Consider the following 17,825-nt stretch of genomic DNA (forward strand, 5'->3'; position numbering starts at 1 on the left):
AGAAACCATCAAAAAACATTAAACTTGTAGCTTTTTTATTCATTAATATCCTTAACTAAGACACTAAATTAATGTTCTCATTCTAAATAAAACACAAAATAATGAACAAAATTTCATAATTCATAAAAAAAATGTGTTCATATAAAGATAATTTTTACTCCATTCAACAAGAATTTACTATCTTGAGCCCACTTTACTAAACAGATAGACTACTCTTGTTGTGTAAATGTTTCCTCTACATTTTTATATTTATTGTTAATTCATGACACAATACATATCCCTGAGGAAATTAACTTATGCAGACAATTATATGACCTATATAACGTGTTGAATAGATATCAATAGTAGGCAATGTGTACTTTTTGAGTTTGGAGCTATTTGGTAATGATGTTACGTTTTTCCTTTGTATAACTCCGCAGTTATTAAGGGATTCAAAAGTGACGAAAAAAAGTACATATTCCGAGAACGTAAAAGCGTGTTTGTTCGCTACATAGATTTTAAATTGTCGTTAATCATTCTGCGGATGTAGGTGAAATTTTTAGATCATGATTTCCTTTCGCTAGCGGCTTCTATGTTTTTTTTAGACCTTTTTGAATATTCATTTATCAAACGGAAACAAAAACATGCAAAAAAAGGATGTTGAGTGGCACAAGAACGATAACAGTCTGAAAAAACATAAAAATAATTGAGTGGCATAATCGCACGTTTTCGTTTTCCTGTTTCACTCTTGAAATTTAAATTAGGGTTTGTAGCTTTCGGATTCGACTTTGCTCCAAAACAAAAGAAAAAAAAGTAAGTGGGTCTTAAAATAAAACTTTTAAAAGAATAACACTTATTTTAGAATTTAACTTTAAAAAGTTATTTAGACCTTTTATTGAAATTAAGAAATAATTTTTTATTCTTGTTTAATATATTTATATTTTTTTTTAATTATCAATTTAATGCATGCTCGAGCAGATTTTATGCAGGAAAAATATTATGTAATTTGTAACCCCTAATTTAATTTGTTTTTCTTGCCACTCTTCTTGTTTAACCTAAAATTTACTATTCCATAAACGTAGCTAATTTAAAAATGTTGGTCACAAAGAGATGCATGAACTATTTTTTCGCCACAAAAATTCAAACTTTTCAATTTAATTTTGCACAAAAATACAGAAAACATGAATTAGTTGTGAGTTTGGTCATGCTAACTTAATTCTTTGATTGACAACAAATTAATTGAGAATCAATTACATTCACTCTCTATCCTTTTATTTTTTGTTGACTGCATTTTGTACTACGTGCTCTATATACTACTTTGTTTTTGATGCAATTTTTGATTTTCAGACTGCAAATTTTGAAAACATATCGTCAGCATTATTTATAGCCTTTATTTGCTTAATTTCGACATCGTGTAACGAAAGTAACAAATATCGAGTGAAATTTGGATTTAGAATTACTTTCATGATTGTCTGTTTGAGGGTTCTTGAGCTTCAAAATTAATTGATAAATATAAAAATATATAAAAAATACGTAAAAAAATACGTAAAAAAAACGTAAAAAATACAGATTTTTTTTTAATGTTAACCATGTAACATACTTGTCAATATATGTTCTGACATGTTCTAACTTTCAAAAAAAAAAAAAAAAAAAAAAAAAAACGTTTTATAAATAATCTACCAATCCAAAAGCTAAATTACGGAAAAATGTATGTTTTTGCTTAATTTTGTCATCCGAAATGAAAATTCAAACAAATACTAAAATTCGATATTACTTGCTAATTCAAGTTATTTTTTTATTGTAATGATTTGTGATATAATGTAAATAAAATTGAAAACAAAAAATGCATACAAATCGGTTTTTATTTTTCATCGAAGAATATATGTTAATGTACTTCTCACAAACCATATTTTTTTCTCAATGATGCTAAATGTTTACCATTTAATTGATTGTTGCAGAGTATTTTGGACAATGATTAATTATTTGTTGCCTATATAACAATCATTAATAAAAGATATTTTAATGTTCTGATATTTCATTTAAAAAAAAAGTGTTTTTTTCTCATAATATGTTCATAATGATGATCAAAAATGCTCATTTTTTACTGTTAGCAATTTCGCCAGCAAACAAACAACAGATGCGTGTTTTAATGCATAGCAATAATGAATATTTGGTGTAAAAAAAATTGAGTGTGTCATTCCCTTTTAGCGATGTAATGTAAAGTGTTATGGAACACTGCTGTTAACAGCTAACGGCCTCAATCACGACGGATGTATGAATGTTTGCACTATATGACGTCTCGTCTTGTCATCAAAGTAAATGTCTTTCTGAGCTGTTTGCTTCGATGATTTTCTGGTTTTCCTTTTTTTAATGCAGGAAATTCATCAACTACAAAAAAGCAAAAGAAAAATGCATACACATTGTTATTGTGTCATTTTACCTTAAAGCATTTTTTTCTCTATATTTAGCGAAAATTTTATGAATGAATGAATAATAGCCGTGTTATTACAGTCTATTGTTAAAGAATACTTTTCCAAAATAATTATTTTAAAAACCGAAAAAAAAATCTTTGTATTAATTCTTCTTTTAAATTTATCCTCTTTTACAGATTTAAATTTTTAAAAAATTGTTACTTTTTACTTATCAACAACGACTATCATTGAAACACTATTGAAAGATGAATTCAAGTCCTGTTTCATCCGGGATAATATTTGACGATGAAACACCAAAAAATTGCCATAGACTCGTTATTTTAGGGTAAGCAATTTATTTTTTATTTTTGTTCTGTCTCTGATAGTACATCTTTATAATCGATAGTTCTGCTCGTGTGGGAAAAACGTCTCTCGTAACACGTTTTCTTGGAGGGCAGTTTGAAGACTGTTACACACCAACCATCGAGGATTTTCATCGTAAATTATATCGGATACGCGGAGAAGTTTATCAATTGGATATATTAGATACATCGGGTAATCATCCGTTTCCGGCGATGAGAAGATTATCATTTTTAACAGGTGAATTAAATTATTTTTTTTTTTAAATCACACATTATCAACAATCATCCGAATTTGAATGAAAATTTTTATTTGAATCGATGAAATTTGAGATACCTGATTGTTTTTTCCTAAATATTCTAAGTTAGGTTTTTAATAAATATCTGAATTTAGTAAGATCTTCTAATTTTCAATTTTAATGGTAAGTAAATCTTTCAACTTCAAAAATCTAAAATGTGAATTTTGCCTTTATTATTATTTTATATAAATAATTGTAATAAATTATGAAAAAACGAAAGTTGTTAAAACTTATTGATTTGAGAAACAAAGAAGACTTTCAGTAAAGAAATTTATCTCTTAACAGATGCTTCTGTCGATGTAGTTGTTGTCGTAGTTGTTGTTGTTGTCTCTGGTTGTGTAAATGGAGCACATGCAGCTTCGGTAACACAACGACCATGAGGAGAAAGAACAAGCCCATGTTTGCATACGCATCTTGGGGCACAAACGCAACCCATAGTTGTGATATCGTAAGTTTTCATGTTCGCACACGTCTTTGGGCATGGAGCACAAGCAACATATGCTTCAGTTGAAAGTCGGCAATTCAATTCTACAAAAAAGAAAGTACAAAAATATAGTATACACGAGAAATTTTATTCTTATTTTAAAGAATTCCTTACGTGGGCATTGTCCATATGGAACGCATCTTTTATGGAGACGAGCAAATCCTCTGCGGCAAACACATTCTCCGGGAGGAGGTCTATAGTGTGGTTCTGAGTGAACTATAAGGTAGTCATTATGATGATGCGATGAGCCATGATCAAAGTTTCTCTTTGTTCTTGCCAAATATTCAGCTTTTGTTTCTGGCGGATATCCCAAATCTTCGCGAGTTGTTATGTTTTTGTATCCCTCTTCTAACAAAACGTCGGAAACCATACGACGACAACGACTATGTGATTTGGATGAGCGGAAATATCCATACGAATAGTCATTGTAGGAACCGTGATGATGATCTAAAATTCCTTGGTTGTCACATTGTACATCACAATCGTTGGAAAAACTCCAAATTTCATTAGCATCAGCACACTTTGGACGAGAATGGTACTCTTCTTGTACAGCAATTACATGAACGGGTTGATGATGATGATGATCGTCGTCGTCATCAATCGAGGGCTTTCTTTTCTTATTGCTTGAGTATGTTCGTAATGTTCCATTTTTGTCTAAAGACTCATCTACTTCTATTGGTAATGTTTCTGCTTCGACTACTTTAACAGTTTCTACAGTTGTTATTTCGACTGACAATGGAAGCGTTGTTTCTTCCGTTTGTTTCACTTCATTTTCTATAAAAATCAAATATTACAAAGGAACACAAAACACTTTTTTTTTTGTATCACTCTTCCAAAACACATTTTCTTTTATTTACCTGAAATAACACCCGCAAATGTTACTTCAACAATTGAAATAATAAGCAACAATTGAATATTTGCCCAAAACCACTTCATTCTGCAACAAAATATGAAAAGGCAATAACAATAAAAGAAGGATGTTCAGCTTTAAGTACTTTTCCTCTCCATATACCTATATGTACAGGTTCATTGATGTGTGCAAACATAATTTGATTTATAAACATACAATTTTTGGCTATACGAAACATAAAGGAAGAACCGGTTGACCTGCATTCGCCCAAAATAACAACGATTTCTTATCAATTCTTGAATATTGCATTGCACACGCAGAAAGAGAAGAAGAAGAAGTACAAAAAAAGGAAACTTGATATGTCTTGCTGATCAAAATGCAAAAAAAGCATACTACTCTCAAAAATATTCACTTTTTTTTCAACATTTATGCTCGACAGTCAAAATAAAGAGGTTAATAAACGGTACATTACATTGAGTTGAATGAACTTATGCTTACTTACATCTTTTTGGCGTGATTCCCTTTTCAGTTTGCAAAATGTCTTGTTTCAAGTAAACAAATGACACGATTACCGGTTTCGATTTTTTTTTATTTTAATGAGTCTAAAATCATACTTTCATTTATTTTCCTCTTCCAATGAACTATTTTGTGGAAATATTTCCTCAATCAGGCTCATTGTACAATATTAGATTTCCACTCACGTGTCAATACGACATTAAATTTATTGTTTTTCAAATGGTATCAATGTGTGTGAAGGAACGACAAAAACGATTGTTTTCTCATCACATAGAACATTGATCACGAACAATTGAAATAAAATCGGAAGTGACGGGAAAATATGTTTGTACAACAAAACAATAACATTTAGTGTTCTTTCTTTATAGCTATGAGGAAGGATAATGTGTGAATAATAAACATTTTATTTCCTTATATTATTTTTTTCTTTAAATTATGCTTAACATTTTTTTTTTTATTTCAGGCGACTTGTTTGTCTTAGTTTTCTCCATGGAATTGCGTGAAACATACGAAGAAGCGATCAGACTACGTGAACAGATTTTAGAAGTAAAAGCATCATCATCAACAGGTCCAAGAAACAAAAAACATCTACCAAAAGTGCCAATGGTAATTGCTGGCAATAAAAGTGACATTAGTACAAAGTAAGAAACTCTCACGTTTTTTTTCTTCTTTTTAAAGCATGTAATTTTTATTTTAATGCTCTCTTAGATCTGTCACTACACATGAAGTAGAGGCGTTTTGTGCATCACAAGATTCTGCTTGCATTTATGTCGAGGTCTCAGCAAAAACGAATTGTAACATTGACGAGCTGTTTTACGAGTTATTTAATGTTGCGGGCCTTCCGCCTGAAATGGCTCCAAACCATCATAAACGTGTAACGACAACGTTTGGAAGCCCGTGCATTCTACCTTCGCACGTTCCGTCAGCACGCAACAAGAAAACTCTTACCATAAAGCGAAGACTGAGCGATGCCATGGGCGTTGTTGAGGAAAATGTTCGAAGACCAAGTATTCGCACGGATTTACTGATGATGCGTGCTAAAACAACTGCCACGGGAGACAACGATGGAAACGGTTCTCCTGCAAACATAAGCAGACTTACGGGAAACGCAAGATCAAATCAAACTGCTTGCTCCTTGCAATAGATTTGACACGAAGCAACTAAATGTCTTACAGGGCTATTATGTAAAAAAAAAACAAAGTATTCCATTTCACAAAAGAACCAAACTTTTATCGTATCAAAGCTAAAGGGTTATTCCTTTTTACATATTCTTTTGATGTGTAAAATCAAAAAAGTAAAAACAAGTACTTAAAATATAGTGACATAGGGTATTGTGGTTAGATGTAAGTATCCTTAAAAGACGAAAGAACTGTACTTATCGCATTCACTTTAAGTCAAAAACGAAACAACAACAGCATAAAAGCAAAATTTATCAGATATAAAGAAATGAATGAAAGACCAACACGATAGCTTACATTGAGAATGACATCCGGTAATTTAACCAAAGATAAACATCTGACAAAGTAACAAAAGATCATACGCGATACCTTTTAATAATGGTCAACGACTTCAAACGAAGTTTTTTTTATGTTTTCCTTTAACTAATTTTAGTTTGTTTTATGTAATCAACACTTTTTGGTAATTCCTTATTATTAGAGATAAAGATGACAATAATGATCAATTGAAATATAATTTTATGATGAAATGTGCTGTAGCTTCGAGTATCGTTAGATATTAAAATAACAATTAAATAAATAATGCTTAAATTTTGTCTGACCAAATATCTATAAAAATACAAATATTGATTGTCGTAATTCGAAATAAAAGTTTTTTGAGAGTGCTTTAATAAATCGTAATTTGAACAATTGTGCAAAAATCTTGCAAAAATAAATTTAGGCTTAAGTAAAAATAATTGTTGAAAAAAATAACTGTAACTCTAAAAATAATTAAAACATGAATTCAAATCAATACACATAAATATTTTATGAAATCTTTTGTGAACAAAATTTGAACTAAGAATACAAAAAGGTAATTAGAGCATTAATTTGATAAATAAAATTTTTTGTCAAGTCAAAAAGAAATATTAAACACTTCTTCGACGAATCTTACACGTATAAATAAAGGATATTTGACGTTGGGGTGACAAAAAATGAAGAAATGACGAAAATAATGGTAAAAATATCGATCCGTTTTCCTTTTTTTTTTTTCGTGACACAGTCATCATTCAGCGCAATGAGTTGCTTATTTTACAAAGATACAAGTTGAAAGTTTCATGTTCGTGTTAGTATAAGAGTATATTAAAGATTTCATATGCTATGTGAATCGACTGACAGTATTTTCAGAAGCAAATTATCACCTTTTTACATACACTCAAAATAATATTTGTACCATAACAACAACGGAATGCAAAACGAGCTTTTTCTCCCTCTTTATCAATGTTCTTACTTTATTTCCATCATCATCATCATCTATTTTTTATTTTTACTATGAATGCCACAAAATATATATATGTACATGACATAGTGCCAAAAATATTAATAATGTTTTTTAAAAGCCTCAGAGATAAGGAAAAACGGCAGAAATATCATTATGTATTTCCTTTTTTATGAACATGTAATATTTTCGTAATGAATGAGGCAGCGCACTTCACTGTCAAAATATTTACTTATATTTCAGAATTATGAAAAAAAGCTTATCGCATTTGCACTTTTCTTGTGTGATTCAATAATTGTTGAGTCATTTGAATTTCTCGAAATTTACCAAAATAACTCGTAAAATATTTTTCATTGTTTTATATTAAAGAAGAAAAAAACGAAGGAATGTTTTTTCCTCTTAACTGTTAATATGTATGTACTTTAACATCTACAAAAAAAAAACAATATCATATTATATTATAACATTTTCCGCATCATTTAATCCTTTTATCACATACATAGCAGTGGTAAAACACAACTAATATGAGGAGAGAGCAATATACAGGTTATTTTACTATCGCAGTGAAAATGTTTTGCGATGCGAGGTTGGGCTTTGTTACAAAAATTTGTTTTGCATCTCATTGAAATTGCTTTTATAGATGGTTAAGAGTTTACATTTAGGAACTCGATGGTTAACCAATGTAAAAACCTGTTGAGTATATTTATTTCCATTTTTATTTAAAACAAAAAAAAAATCTAATTTACAAATTTGAAAATGACTTAAGCTAAGGTACATATAAACTAACAACAACTACTTTTTTCGGGCAGCAAGAGAGGCAACGTAAGCAAGAGCTTTTTGTATCAGGGGAGGAATTTCAGGTAATACAGGAGCATTACTTGGCTGAAAACCGTTTTCGTCAGCAACATAGGTAACTTCAATATTTTCTCCTTCAGGACTTGTGTATTTGTAGAATCCAGTTGCTTTGACGCCGCCTTCCCCTAAAGTTTTCAAAAGTTATAAATTATACTGTAAAGTGTTCTTTTAATACTTTTTACCTTCTTCTTGTGCTTCAATACCATTGCTTGTCGCATAGCTATACTGATATGTTCCATCCTTATCAAGGATATTTTCTTGACGCAGGATCGTCGCTCCCTGATCCAAATCTGCACCATTTACAAAGGAAATGGACAAAATGGAGCAAACAACGCACTATGGAAGAAAGAAATTATGCAAAATAATTAAATTACAGTTGAACAATTGTAAGAAACTCACAATTTGTATCAGCATTTTTAGTTTTCAAATATGTAACGTCTTTTCTGACTGTTGTTGAGTGAATGATATCCATGTGTTGAAACCATTTGATATTTATACAAATTTGCACGCTGAAAAAAGATTGACATTGGATGACTATGATTTTGGCTGTATGATAAAATTTATGTTATTTCTAATGGAATTCGATTTCATTAGAGATTGAGACACTTTTATTACTTTAATGACTTACTCTATTTCGGAATCATCGAAAGTGTTGAAAAATGCAACGAAAATGCATCGTCTGAAAGTTGTAAATCAAATGGGTTTAAAGATTCGGCAAGGTGATAACGGAATTCGTGTGGCATTTATGTGAAATAAAATGCAAATTAATGCATCAATTTTCGAAATTATTAATATTCATCGGCTACAAATGCTAATGTTAATAAACTGTATCATTTTTATTAGTTTAGTGGGAAGATTTCAAATTGCACTGTTTGAAATGCGCTCAAGTTCTTCGATCGTCGTCATAGGATACTTTTAGTCGATCTTTGACTCACCTTTTGCCATAGCATTGAGCTTAAAGCATCTTAAACTGGATTATGTGGTATTTTATCAAGATTTCCGTGTTTCCGTTATTCGTATAACGTCATTGTTTGGGTTAGAATAAGGATTACGAATATGAAATTCTGAAAATATCTATTCAGAAAACCAGATCAAACATTTTAATGCAAATGTATATTTGTAGACCAAAACAAAAACAAAGAAGAAATGCAAAACATACGCTTTTAAGAAATGATAATAGACACCGGTAAGGTCAGTTTAACTGTATCGAAAATTGAAACCGGTTTTCGCATCATCCTGCTATTATTTCTTTGCTAACTTGTCAAATTGATCTTTTTTCTTCGGGAAGTAACAAGTTCTTACTTATTCAAATTTTAGTTTATTTATGTTGTTCATAAATAAATTTGGTGACAGTATGAAATAAATAACAATAAATACGAAAAAAATATAAATCTATCATGAAATTCTTTTTTAATAGTTAAATAAAAAATAGATAATAATAGAAAAATAAACTTCTTACAAATTATTCATTTGCCATTAAATCTACATATTTGCCATTTTTTGACCTCATAAAAGAAGATGAAATTATTTCCTGTTATAATCAATACAATTAATCAATTAATGACATGCAACGACCGTGGATTAATGATTCAACTTAACATTTAAAGTGTTTTTTAGAAAGAAAAGTGATTTCTTCACTCTCCATTTCCCATGTATGGTTGTGTTTCTTTTTTTCCGTGTCTTAGCAACAAAATAATCACCGATGCGAAATAAACAAACCTCAAAACATTAAGTAGTTCTATTCGAGCACGTTCTTTTTAACTGATTCGAAGATAATTTTATCCGAATTTAGAGAGTATATTCCTCTCATAATGACCAATTCGAGTGAATCAATCTATTTTGATGAGGTTATAGGTCATATCGAGAGTCTCGTAATGGAAGACGAAAGATTTCAGAACATCTTGAATCAATTTCTTGAAGAATATTACGATCAATTTGACGACAATGAGGAAAATAAAATAGAGTACATGGAAATCCATCAATTATATACTTGTGCTTTGGAAAACTTCTTAGTTAACAGTCTCAATCAACGAATGGGTTACTTCGACATGGATAGATTCGCGTCAGAATTAGAGTATGACAGAAACAACTATTGCTGAATGCAAAATAATTATAAAGCTCACTTCTCATTACTTTTTACAGAGGAAAAAAAGGAACACTCGATGGAGAGATTTTTGACTTCCTCTATACGTTGAATGACTTTAATGCATTTAAGGAGATGTTCTTAGACTATAAAAACTTTAAGCAAGGTAACTGCATCGATTTGTCATCTGGAATTTCTGTAATCAGCTACAATAATCAGATGTGAAATAGTTTTTCATTCAACAAAAAAAAAATATGCATTTATTCGATATGAAAATTGAAGATACTGTGAACTTTTAGAAAATAAACCATTTGGTCTTTCAATACGTATTAAGTTTTTGGTAATTGATAAACAGCTCCAGCATAAACCAGTTTATGTTCTCTAACCTTTCGTTGCAAGAAATTTTTAAGCTCTTCTTGCGAGAACTCGAACCCGGGTCCCTGTGATGCAAACATTTTTAGCATCTGATGGATTCTCTCCAACGGTAAGGAATCCAAATTAGTTAACATTCCAACGATATACGACCAAAAAACTTGTAACTCCTCTTCTCGTTGATCACTCGCTGAAGCCATTGCACTTTCTGCTTCATCATCTTCACAAATATCATGTGCTTGATTAGATTCGGCAACAGTATCTCCTTCAACTAACACAAATACACCATCGCGAGTTTCTCTGATCAAACCTTGACTTTGCCAAAACACAATGCGTTTCCTCAAAATTGACTGAGGAACATTCATTGTGCTACTTAACTTTTCCAAAGTCCATTCTCGCTGCGTTTCGAAATGTAAGATAATAGTTGCCTGCGGAGGCGTAACTGTCATTTCCAAAGTTTTTCCCGCATGTTCAATTTCTATATTGACTTTTCCATTGAGAGGATTCCAACAAAGAGTACGATTGCCTTTGTAACCTTCATATTGTTTCGTATAACGATCAAACTGATTTTTTATTGCTTCCGGAAGCTCCATTGTATCCTTCTTGAAAGCCGGCCAAAATTGCGAGGAAAGAATCAACGCGGAAATATCAAATTCGTTGGCATTAGTGAAGTTTTGATCGCTTTGAATGTGAGCATTGATTCGTTTAGAATCTGTTATGTCCTTGAGCATTACTTCGCAACTGTGTAACAAAGCTTCGCCAAAACGCAACTTTAACAATTCAAGGTTGCGAATTTCTTTTTCCGGATTGAACTCTAATTGAGATAACAAACGTTCAGCAAGAAGATTTCTGTATTCAATTACGAATAACTCTTTTGTGCCATAGATATCGACAACCATCGATATGATATCCGATGGTCGATTCTTTCCTTCAGATATTTGATGTGCAGAACTTTCCGTTTCGATGTCATCTGGTTTCCATTTTTCCCAATTTGTCATGTCGTCGAGCGCAATTGTATCTTCTGTTTTCAATGTTTCGCTTCTTGCAAGTTCATCAGCGAGATCTGTTGGACCTTCATCGTCAATCAAACCTGAAACAACGCATCTTACAGTATCTTGTCTATTCCGCAGATACTCTTTAACGGGCTCTATAACCGTTTGTAAAAGTACTCCTGTCTTATCTAAATGCTTCAGAGTCTTTATTGCAGCAACATATCCCGTTAAAATATCAGCTGTATCGACGCCGGGATGCAATAAACGAGTTTCAAGAGAATTTTTGATAGTTCGTATCAAATGTCCTTTCAAATTTAATTTATCCAAGCAGATTTTGAGATCGTCTATAGCAGCTTGAGAATCTGGAAACTCGATAATAATGTTGAAAAATTGTTCGATTATGATGTTTGCATATACTTCAAACAAATAATAATTTAGTTTCAATTGAAAATTGTTAATTGCATCTTTAGTCTTCTGTTCTGTATTTGACATATCTAATGATCCGTTATTGTAAATTTTTGTCAACCAATCTAAAACTGCTGTATTTAGCCACTAAAAGAAAAATGAAAAAAAAACACATTAAGAAATGCTTAATGAACAATCCATTGAACTTACATTCTCTAAGTTAGAAATGTGAGACTCATCATATCTTCCCGTACAAAAATCTTTCACATGTTTATCAATCTGTTCTTGAATCAATTTTGTCAGAGTATATCCAGCAATTCGATCTAATATACCCATTTCCAAAAGTTTAGAGTTTGTTTTTCTAAAAGTTTCAACCAATTCTGTGCATTTACAATTGCTTGAAGGCATTTCACATGCTTTGCAAAAAGACAGAGATTCTTCAAGTTCTTCCTCATGATCTAAAATTAATAAAAAAAGGTCATTTATTGAAATATGTATTTTGTGTTTTTTTTCATACCTTCTGCTAATACAGCAAAGACACAAAATGACTTTCCATAAAATAGATCAACTAACTTTTCGAAATCTACAGGAAGTTGAGAGAGCAAAGTACATTTGAAACTTAGATCAAATCCATTTTTTTCATCCTGTGAAGCTTTTGCAATCCCTGCTACCATTTTAAAAGACTCCAATTGTTTCATAATCTGAACGAAACCCGTGTATTGCTGATGTAACTCATTTACAGCACTTTCAAACGCAATGAAATTCATGTTTTCCTCCTTCGTTCGAAAATATGACCAAAATTTAGGTACAACTTGACTTCGCAAAATCTGTTCACATTGTAGGCGAACCTGATCAATTGCTACATCCAATATATCTAAAGATCTTAATTCGGTGATGACAAGCTCTGCATCTTGTTGGGATATCGCAAACTCGAGATTTCCTTCTAACACAGGAAACATTCGACAAAATTTTGTGTAAGTTTCATCCATTTTTGCCGGTTAAATTCGTTTGTTTACCAATATTACGAATGACATGACATTCGTAACGAGGATTTCTTCGTGTCAAAATCCAACAGACAGTTACAATCCTCATTTCCTCGTGTGTCACTGAATGAAGAAAATTTGTTTTTTCCAAATTTTCATCGAATAACAACTGAAAACCACACTGAGAATTATCACAACGATTCGTGCTTAAGGTGAATACAAAAAAGAATAACGAATATTCAAAAAATAAAATACAAAACAACGCGAATTTTATCTCCGGTTTTTCGCTGCATGTTCTTACGCAACCTTTGTTTTCTAAATTTACAGAAAAATTGAATAATGGCATCACTTTTACGAGGTTTTCGTTACCCTTTCGGATATTTTTCGAGCATCGCTCGCAGCATGGTTGTGAATGGAGCTCGTGAGGCAAACACAGTAAATTTTGTACAGCCCATTCAACAATGTTTGTGCGGAAACATAAATGGGTAAGTTGAATATTTTCACAAAAGTCTTTCAATATCTTTTATATTTTCTTGTATACTTTTCAGATCTGGATTTGCAACTGTCGCTGCGAGACGAACTGATTCATTGGAAAAGTCTTTGCAACAATTAGATATTGATGCTAAACGCTCCGGTAGAATTTCAAGACAAGATATAGAAGATGTGCTGCGTAAAATTCGAAGACAACGCTCGGCAACAAGTTCACAATCATTGTCGGTTCTTTTTTGTTGCGGAAATTTAGTTCCCGACGAGTTACCTGAAGTACGAACGCAACTTGTTCAAAAAATTTGGAAGACCTTGAACGACTTAAACGTACCTATGGATATCTCACACTATAATGCCTTACTTCGAGTGTATATTGAAAATGAATATAACTTTTCGCCAACTGAATTCCTCGTTGATTTGGAGCAAAAAGGCATCGAGCCAAATCGTGTTACATATCAGAGGCTCATTTCACGTTATTGTCAACAGGGAGATATTGAAGGAGCTACAAAGATTTTGGAGTTCATGAAAGAAAAACAACTTCCTGTCAATGAAAATGTCTTCAATGCTCTTATAATGGGACATTCACAAGCGGGAGATATTGAATCGGCTTCGGGCATATTGCAAGTAATGAAACAAGCTGGTCTTGATCCAAGTAGCGACACATACACGACTTTGTTATGCGGATACGCCAAAAACGGCAATATTGAAAAAATGAAGGAAATTTTTAGCACTTGTGAGAAAAGTGAAATCTTCTTACTTGATCGAGACATTTTAGAAGTTGTGTATAGTTTGGCAATCAATGGTCATGCTGAGCATGTTGATTTTCTTCTTGAAAAAGTTTTGAAGACAGCTGGATACAATCACGATGCTGTAAACTGTATTCTCAGGCTCATAAATAAAGGACACGAAGAAGTTGCTGTAAAAATTTTTAATACGATGCCTCCAAGTGTGAGCAAAAGCGGTGAAACAAGAGAGAGCGGAGTTTTTTTTGTGAGACAATTAGTTAAGGCAAATCGCCCAGCAGAATCTGTTCTCAAGATTTGTCGCAATTTCGAAGCAAATAATACGAATTCACATGCTACTTTAATTGCTCTTGAATTTGCTGTAAAAAACAAGAATGCTGATTTAACGTTTGCTATTGCACGAGAACTCGAGAAATCAGGACAAAAAATCAAATATCATTTCTTTTGGCCATTTTTGTGCAGTGCGAAAAATGATGATGAAGTTTTGAATGTTTTGCAAAAGATGCAAGAAGAGTTGAAATTGATACCTAACGTAGAGACAGTTCGTGAATATGCTGTGCCTCACATGAAAGAAAAGGATTACGATAAAATCATAGCAGCTCTATTATCCGCAGGAATAAATAAAAGTACTGCTGTTCATGCTGTTTTGTATAAAGCTTTGCAAGAGAACAACATCAGTGAAGCTGCTCGAATTATTGCCAACAATCAATTTTTCTATCAGCCGGGTGTGTTTAGCAACTCATTGTTAAAAGCTTTGAGCAAAACAAAAGACATCGATTCGTTTATCACAATTGTGAGACACATGTACGAGAATTTATTGAAATTGAAAAAAATTAATAATGAGGAAGAAATTGAAGATGCTGTAGAAGATAATGCATTAGAGAAACAAGATTCGCAAGGCGAAATGCTCGGCAAGTTGGTTTTTGATGCAGCAGCTTATTTCAAAAATAATCGTGCAGAAATGGTGCACAAAATTTTAGAAGGACTCGTGAATCAAGGATTGACTATAAGTAACAATCAAGCCACAAGAATTGAAGAAAAAATGGGTAAGTGTTCAAACTAATGTTTTTCGAAATGTTTTTTAATAGTTTAATTTTTTTAAACAGGAGCTGATCTTACACCTGAAATATCAACAATGCTTGGAAAACTTTCTACCGGAGAATTACAACCAACTGCAATTGAGCGCCCATCAAAATCGGGCATGCTGAGAAGTAGTGCTGAGCTTGAACAATTGATAAAAACTCTTGAAACAAAGACTGATTCTGATACAACAAAATTCAAGAGTCAATTGTTATTCAGCCTGATTCGTGAAAATAAGGTAGAAAAATTGGAGGCATGCATTGAAAAGTTGACATCGGACGGATTTGTAATGAATGGAGGTCTTTGTGCAAAAATATCCGAAGTGTATGCTATAAATGGTAATTTGGAAAAAGCTGTTGAAACCGTAAACAAGATCAAACAAAAAGAACCAGATTTCACTTTAGACCGTTTAAAGTCGGTTCGAATCGCGCAGTTGTACTTAGATGCTGATCGCTCAGATGATGCTATTAAGTTCTTGGAAATGTACAAACACGACAAATTGGATGTCGATTGGGAGTCTTTCTTTAATTACAAGGCAACAGTTTGGCGATTACTTGACTCTATTGCCGAAAAGGGTAATGCAAAACTGTTGAAACAAGTTTTCGATACACTCGTCGCGGGAAATTATTGTCAACCGAATAACCAGCTTTTGGGTACATTAATAAAGGTACATTTAGTGAATGACGATTTGGAAAATGCAATTAAGAGTTTCGAAGAAATCTGTCAAGTTTATCGTTTGACTCCATGGAGATCAGAGCTGGCTTGTCGTTTAATTGAGAAAGAAGATGCAGCTGGTTTGCAAAAATTGACAGACCTCAGCACGGATATTCACGGCGAAGTAAACAGTTTGTACGATTTGGTATTCTCATTTATAGAGTGCGGTCGTATTCGTCAAGCAAGAAAAATTTTGGAAACACCTGGGCTTGAAACGAGAAAGATGAAAATCAATTCAGCCTGTGAACGATACGCACAACAAGGAAGATTTCAACCTCTCGAAGGCCTAATAGAAGCTACAAAAAATTTGAATCATATCGATCGTATGGATATTTATTACAATTTGCTTCTCAGCTATGTCAAAGAAAATGAACTTCAAAAAGCTCTCGAACTATGGACAAAACTTCAAGAAGAAAACTTTGCACCATCAGACAAGTTTTTGATAACGCTTGCAGAATTCATGAAAAAGAATGATATTACAGTTAGATTTGTTGTTCCGGGAGCTGTTGAGGAGTCAAAAAAGAAAGAGATTCCCAAAAAGCAACAAAAACCATCAGGAAATGAAAATCTTCGAGCATTTCGATCAGCGCTTGCTAATGAAAAATTAGATGAGGCACTTGATTTAAAATCAAAGTTAGGCGCCGGAGAACAATTAAGAATTATCGATAAATCACATCTCATTGAAGCTTTTGTAAAAGCTGATCGACTTTCTGAGGCAAAAGCAATGGTTTTGGAGATGCTTACTGAATCTACTTTTCCCGTTCGTCATGTTTTCCGATTTTACCTCAATAAAGTCGCAAAGATGGGAGATACGGCAACATTTGAACAATTAAAACCAATGCTTGAGATCAATCCAGATTTGAAGAAAGCATTGTCCTTTGAAAATAAATATATTCATGCATTAACTTTAACAGGAAATGGAACACAATATTTTGAAACTTTAGAGAAAAATATAGTTAATGCTAAATCGCCCGAAGAAATCCAAAACTTAGCGAAAAATATTCCTCTTGGAGGAATTCTTGCGATATTAGATAAGCACCCCGAGCTGTTTGATCGTTTTGAGACAATTGCTGAAACATGTGCGAAAAACAACGTTCTTGGTCCTATTAACATGCTATGGGCATGTCACTTTATTTCTAACAACGACACTAAAGCAGATGCTATTTTCACAAAGTATTTGAGCAACGAGCCACGATTGTTATTCAGCAAAATTTTAAATGAAGCCGAAGCGAATAAGGACGAAAACATGTGTAAAAAATTGCTGCAAAAGGTTAAATCATCCAAACTAACAGAAGGACCCATGGGAAAAGTCTACAGTTGTCTTATAAACGTACATGCGTTAAATAACAAATTTGATGAGGCTGTAAAAGTGATCGAAGAAGCGTCTTCGGAAGTTGGAATCGAAAAATTAGACAGACCTACTTTATTAAAAGTAAAACAGGGCTTAACAGCATTAAATAAAGACGTGCCATTTGTAATTCCCAAAAGAAATCAAGCACGTGCAGGCCCCGAAACTTCAAGCAGTAGTAGTTCAAGCAGTTCTGATGATGAAGTCACGGAGAAAAAGTAGATACAATTGAAAGCATTTTCATTTAATTTTTTGTTAACTCCTTAGCTGCTTATTTAGCAAATTTTTTAACAATTCAATAGAAAATAAGATACCAAAAAAATTTCAAATAGTATTTGCATCAATAAAATGAAAACCATAATTTAAAGTAATTGTAGAGCATTTCAATGTTTTGGACAAAATAAAAACCAAATGATATAAATGAACAAAATAA

General features: G+C 32.3%; 5 protein-coding genes across 5 annotated transcripts; 3 read left to right on the top strand and 2 right to left on the bottom strand.

Moving 5' to 3' along the window:
• The first annotated feature begins 2,656 nt into the window (after positions 1-2,656).
• Positions 2,657-6,042, top strand: LOC134829203 (GTP-binding protein Rhes-like). Its single transcript, XM_063842200.1, has 4 exons — positions 2,657-2,736; positions 2,797-2,990; positions 5,362-5,539; positions 5,607-6,042. The coding sequence occupies exons 1-4, from the start codon at positions 2,657-2,659 to the stop codon at positions 6,040-6,042; spliced, it is 888 nt and encodes a 295-aa protein (XP_063698270.1).
• A 2,058-nt stretch (positions 6,043-8,100) lies between these two features.
• Positions 8,101-9,292, bottom strand: LOC134831803 (pupal cuticle protein-like). The gene is made up of 4 exons (XM_063845622.1): positions 9,122-9,292; positions 8,586-8,695; positions 8,369-8,522; positions 8,101-8,311 (listed from the first exon to the last, which is right to left on the bottom strand). The coding sequence occupies exons 2-4, from the start codon at positions 8,598-8,600 to the stop codon at positions 8,124-8,126; spliced, it is 357 nt and encodes a 118-aa protein (XP_063701692.1). The 5' UTR covers positions 8,601-8,695; positions 9,122-9,292; the 3' UTR covers positions 8,101-8,123.
• Positions 9,293-9,997: 705 nt separating this feature from the next.
• LOC134829204 (ADP-ribosylation factor-like protein 2-binding protein) lies at positions 9,998-10,494 on the top strand. Its single transcript, XM_063842202.1, has 2 exons — positions 9,998-10,260; positions 10,329-10,494. Exons 1-2 carry the CDS (start codon positions 9,998-10,000, stop codon positions 10,492-10,494), a joined length of 429 nt encoding a protein of 142 aa, XP_063698272.1.
• On the bottom strand, positions 10,479-13,064 carry LOC134832393 (anaphase-promoting complex subunit 2). The gene is made up of 3 exons (XM_063846399.1): positions 12,556-13,064; positions 12,249-12,496; positions 10,479-12,185 (listed from the first exon to the last, which is right to left on the bottom strand). Exons 1-3 carry the CDS (start codon positions 13,025-13,027, stop codon positions 10,599-10,601), a joined length of 2,307 nt encoding a protein of 768 aa, XP_063702469.1. The 5' UTR covers positions 13,028-13,064; the 3' UTR covers positions 10,479-10,598.
• Positions 13,065-13,121: 57 nt separating this feature from the next.
• LOC134832392 (leucine-rich PPR motif-containing protein, mitochondrial) lies at positions 13,122-17,812 on the top strand. Its single transcript, XM_063846398.1, has 4 exons — positions 13,122-13,233; positions 13,349-13,506; positions 13,570-15,296; positions 15,357-17,812. The coding sequence occupies exons 2-4, from the start codon at positions 13,361-13,363 to the stop codon at positions 17,612-17,614; spliced, it is 4,131 nt and encodes a 1,376-aa protein (XP_063702468.1). The 5' UTR covers positions 13,122-13,233; positions 13,349-13,360; the 3' UTR covers positions 17,615-17,812.
• The last annotated feature ends 13 nt before the right edge of the window (positions 17,813-17,825 follow it).

This window comes from Culicoides brevitarsis, chromosome 2, assembly GCF_036172545.1.
Source record: "Culicoides brevitarsis isolate CSIRO-B50_1 chromosome 2, AGI_CSIRO_Cbre_v1, whole genome shotgun sequence".
Taxonomy (NCBI): domain Eukaryota; kingdom Metazoa; phylum Arthropoda; class Insecta; order Diptera; family Ceratopogonidae; genus Culicoides; species Culicoides brevitarsis.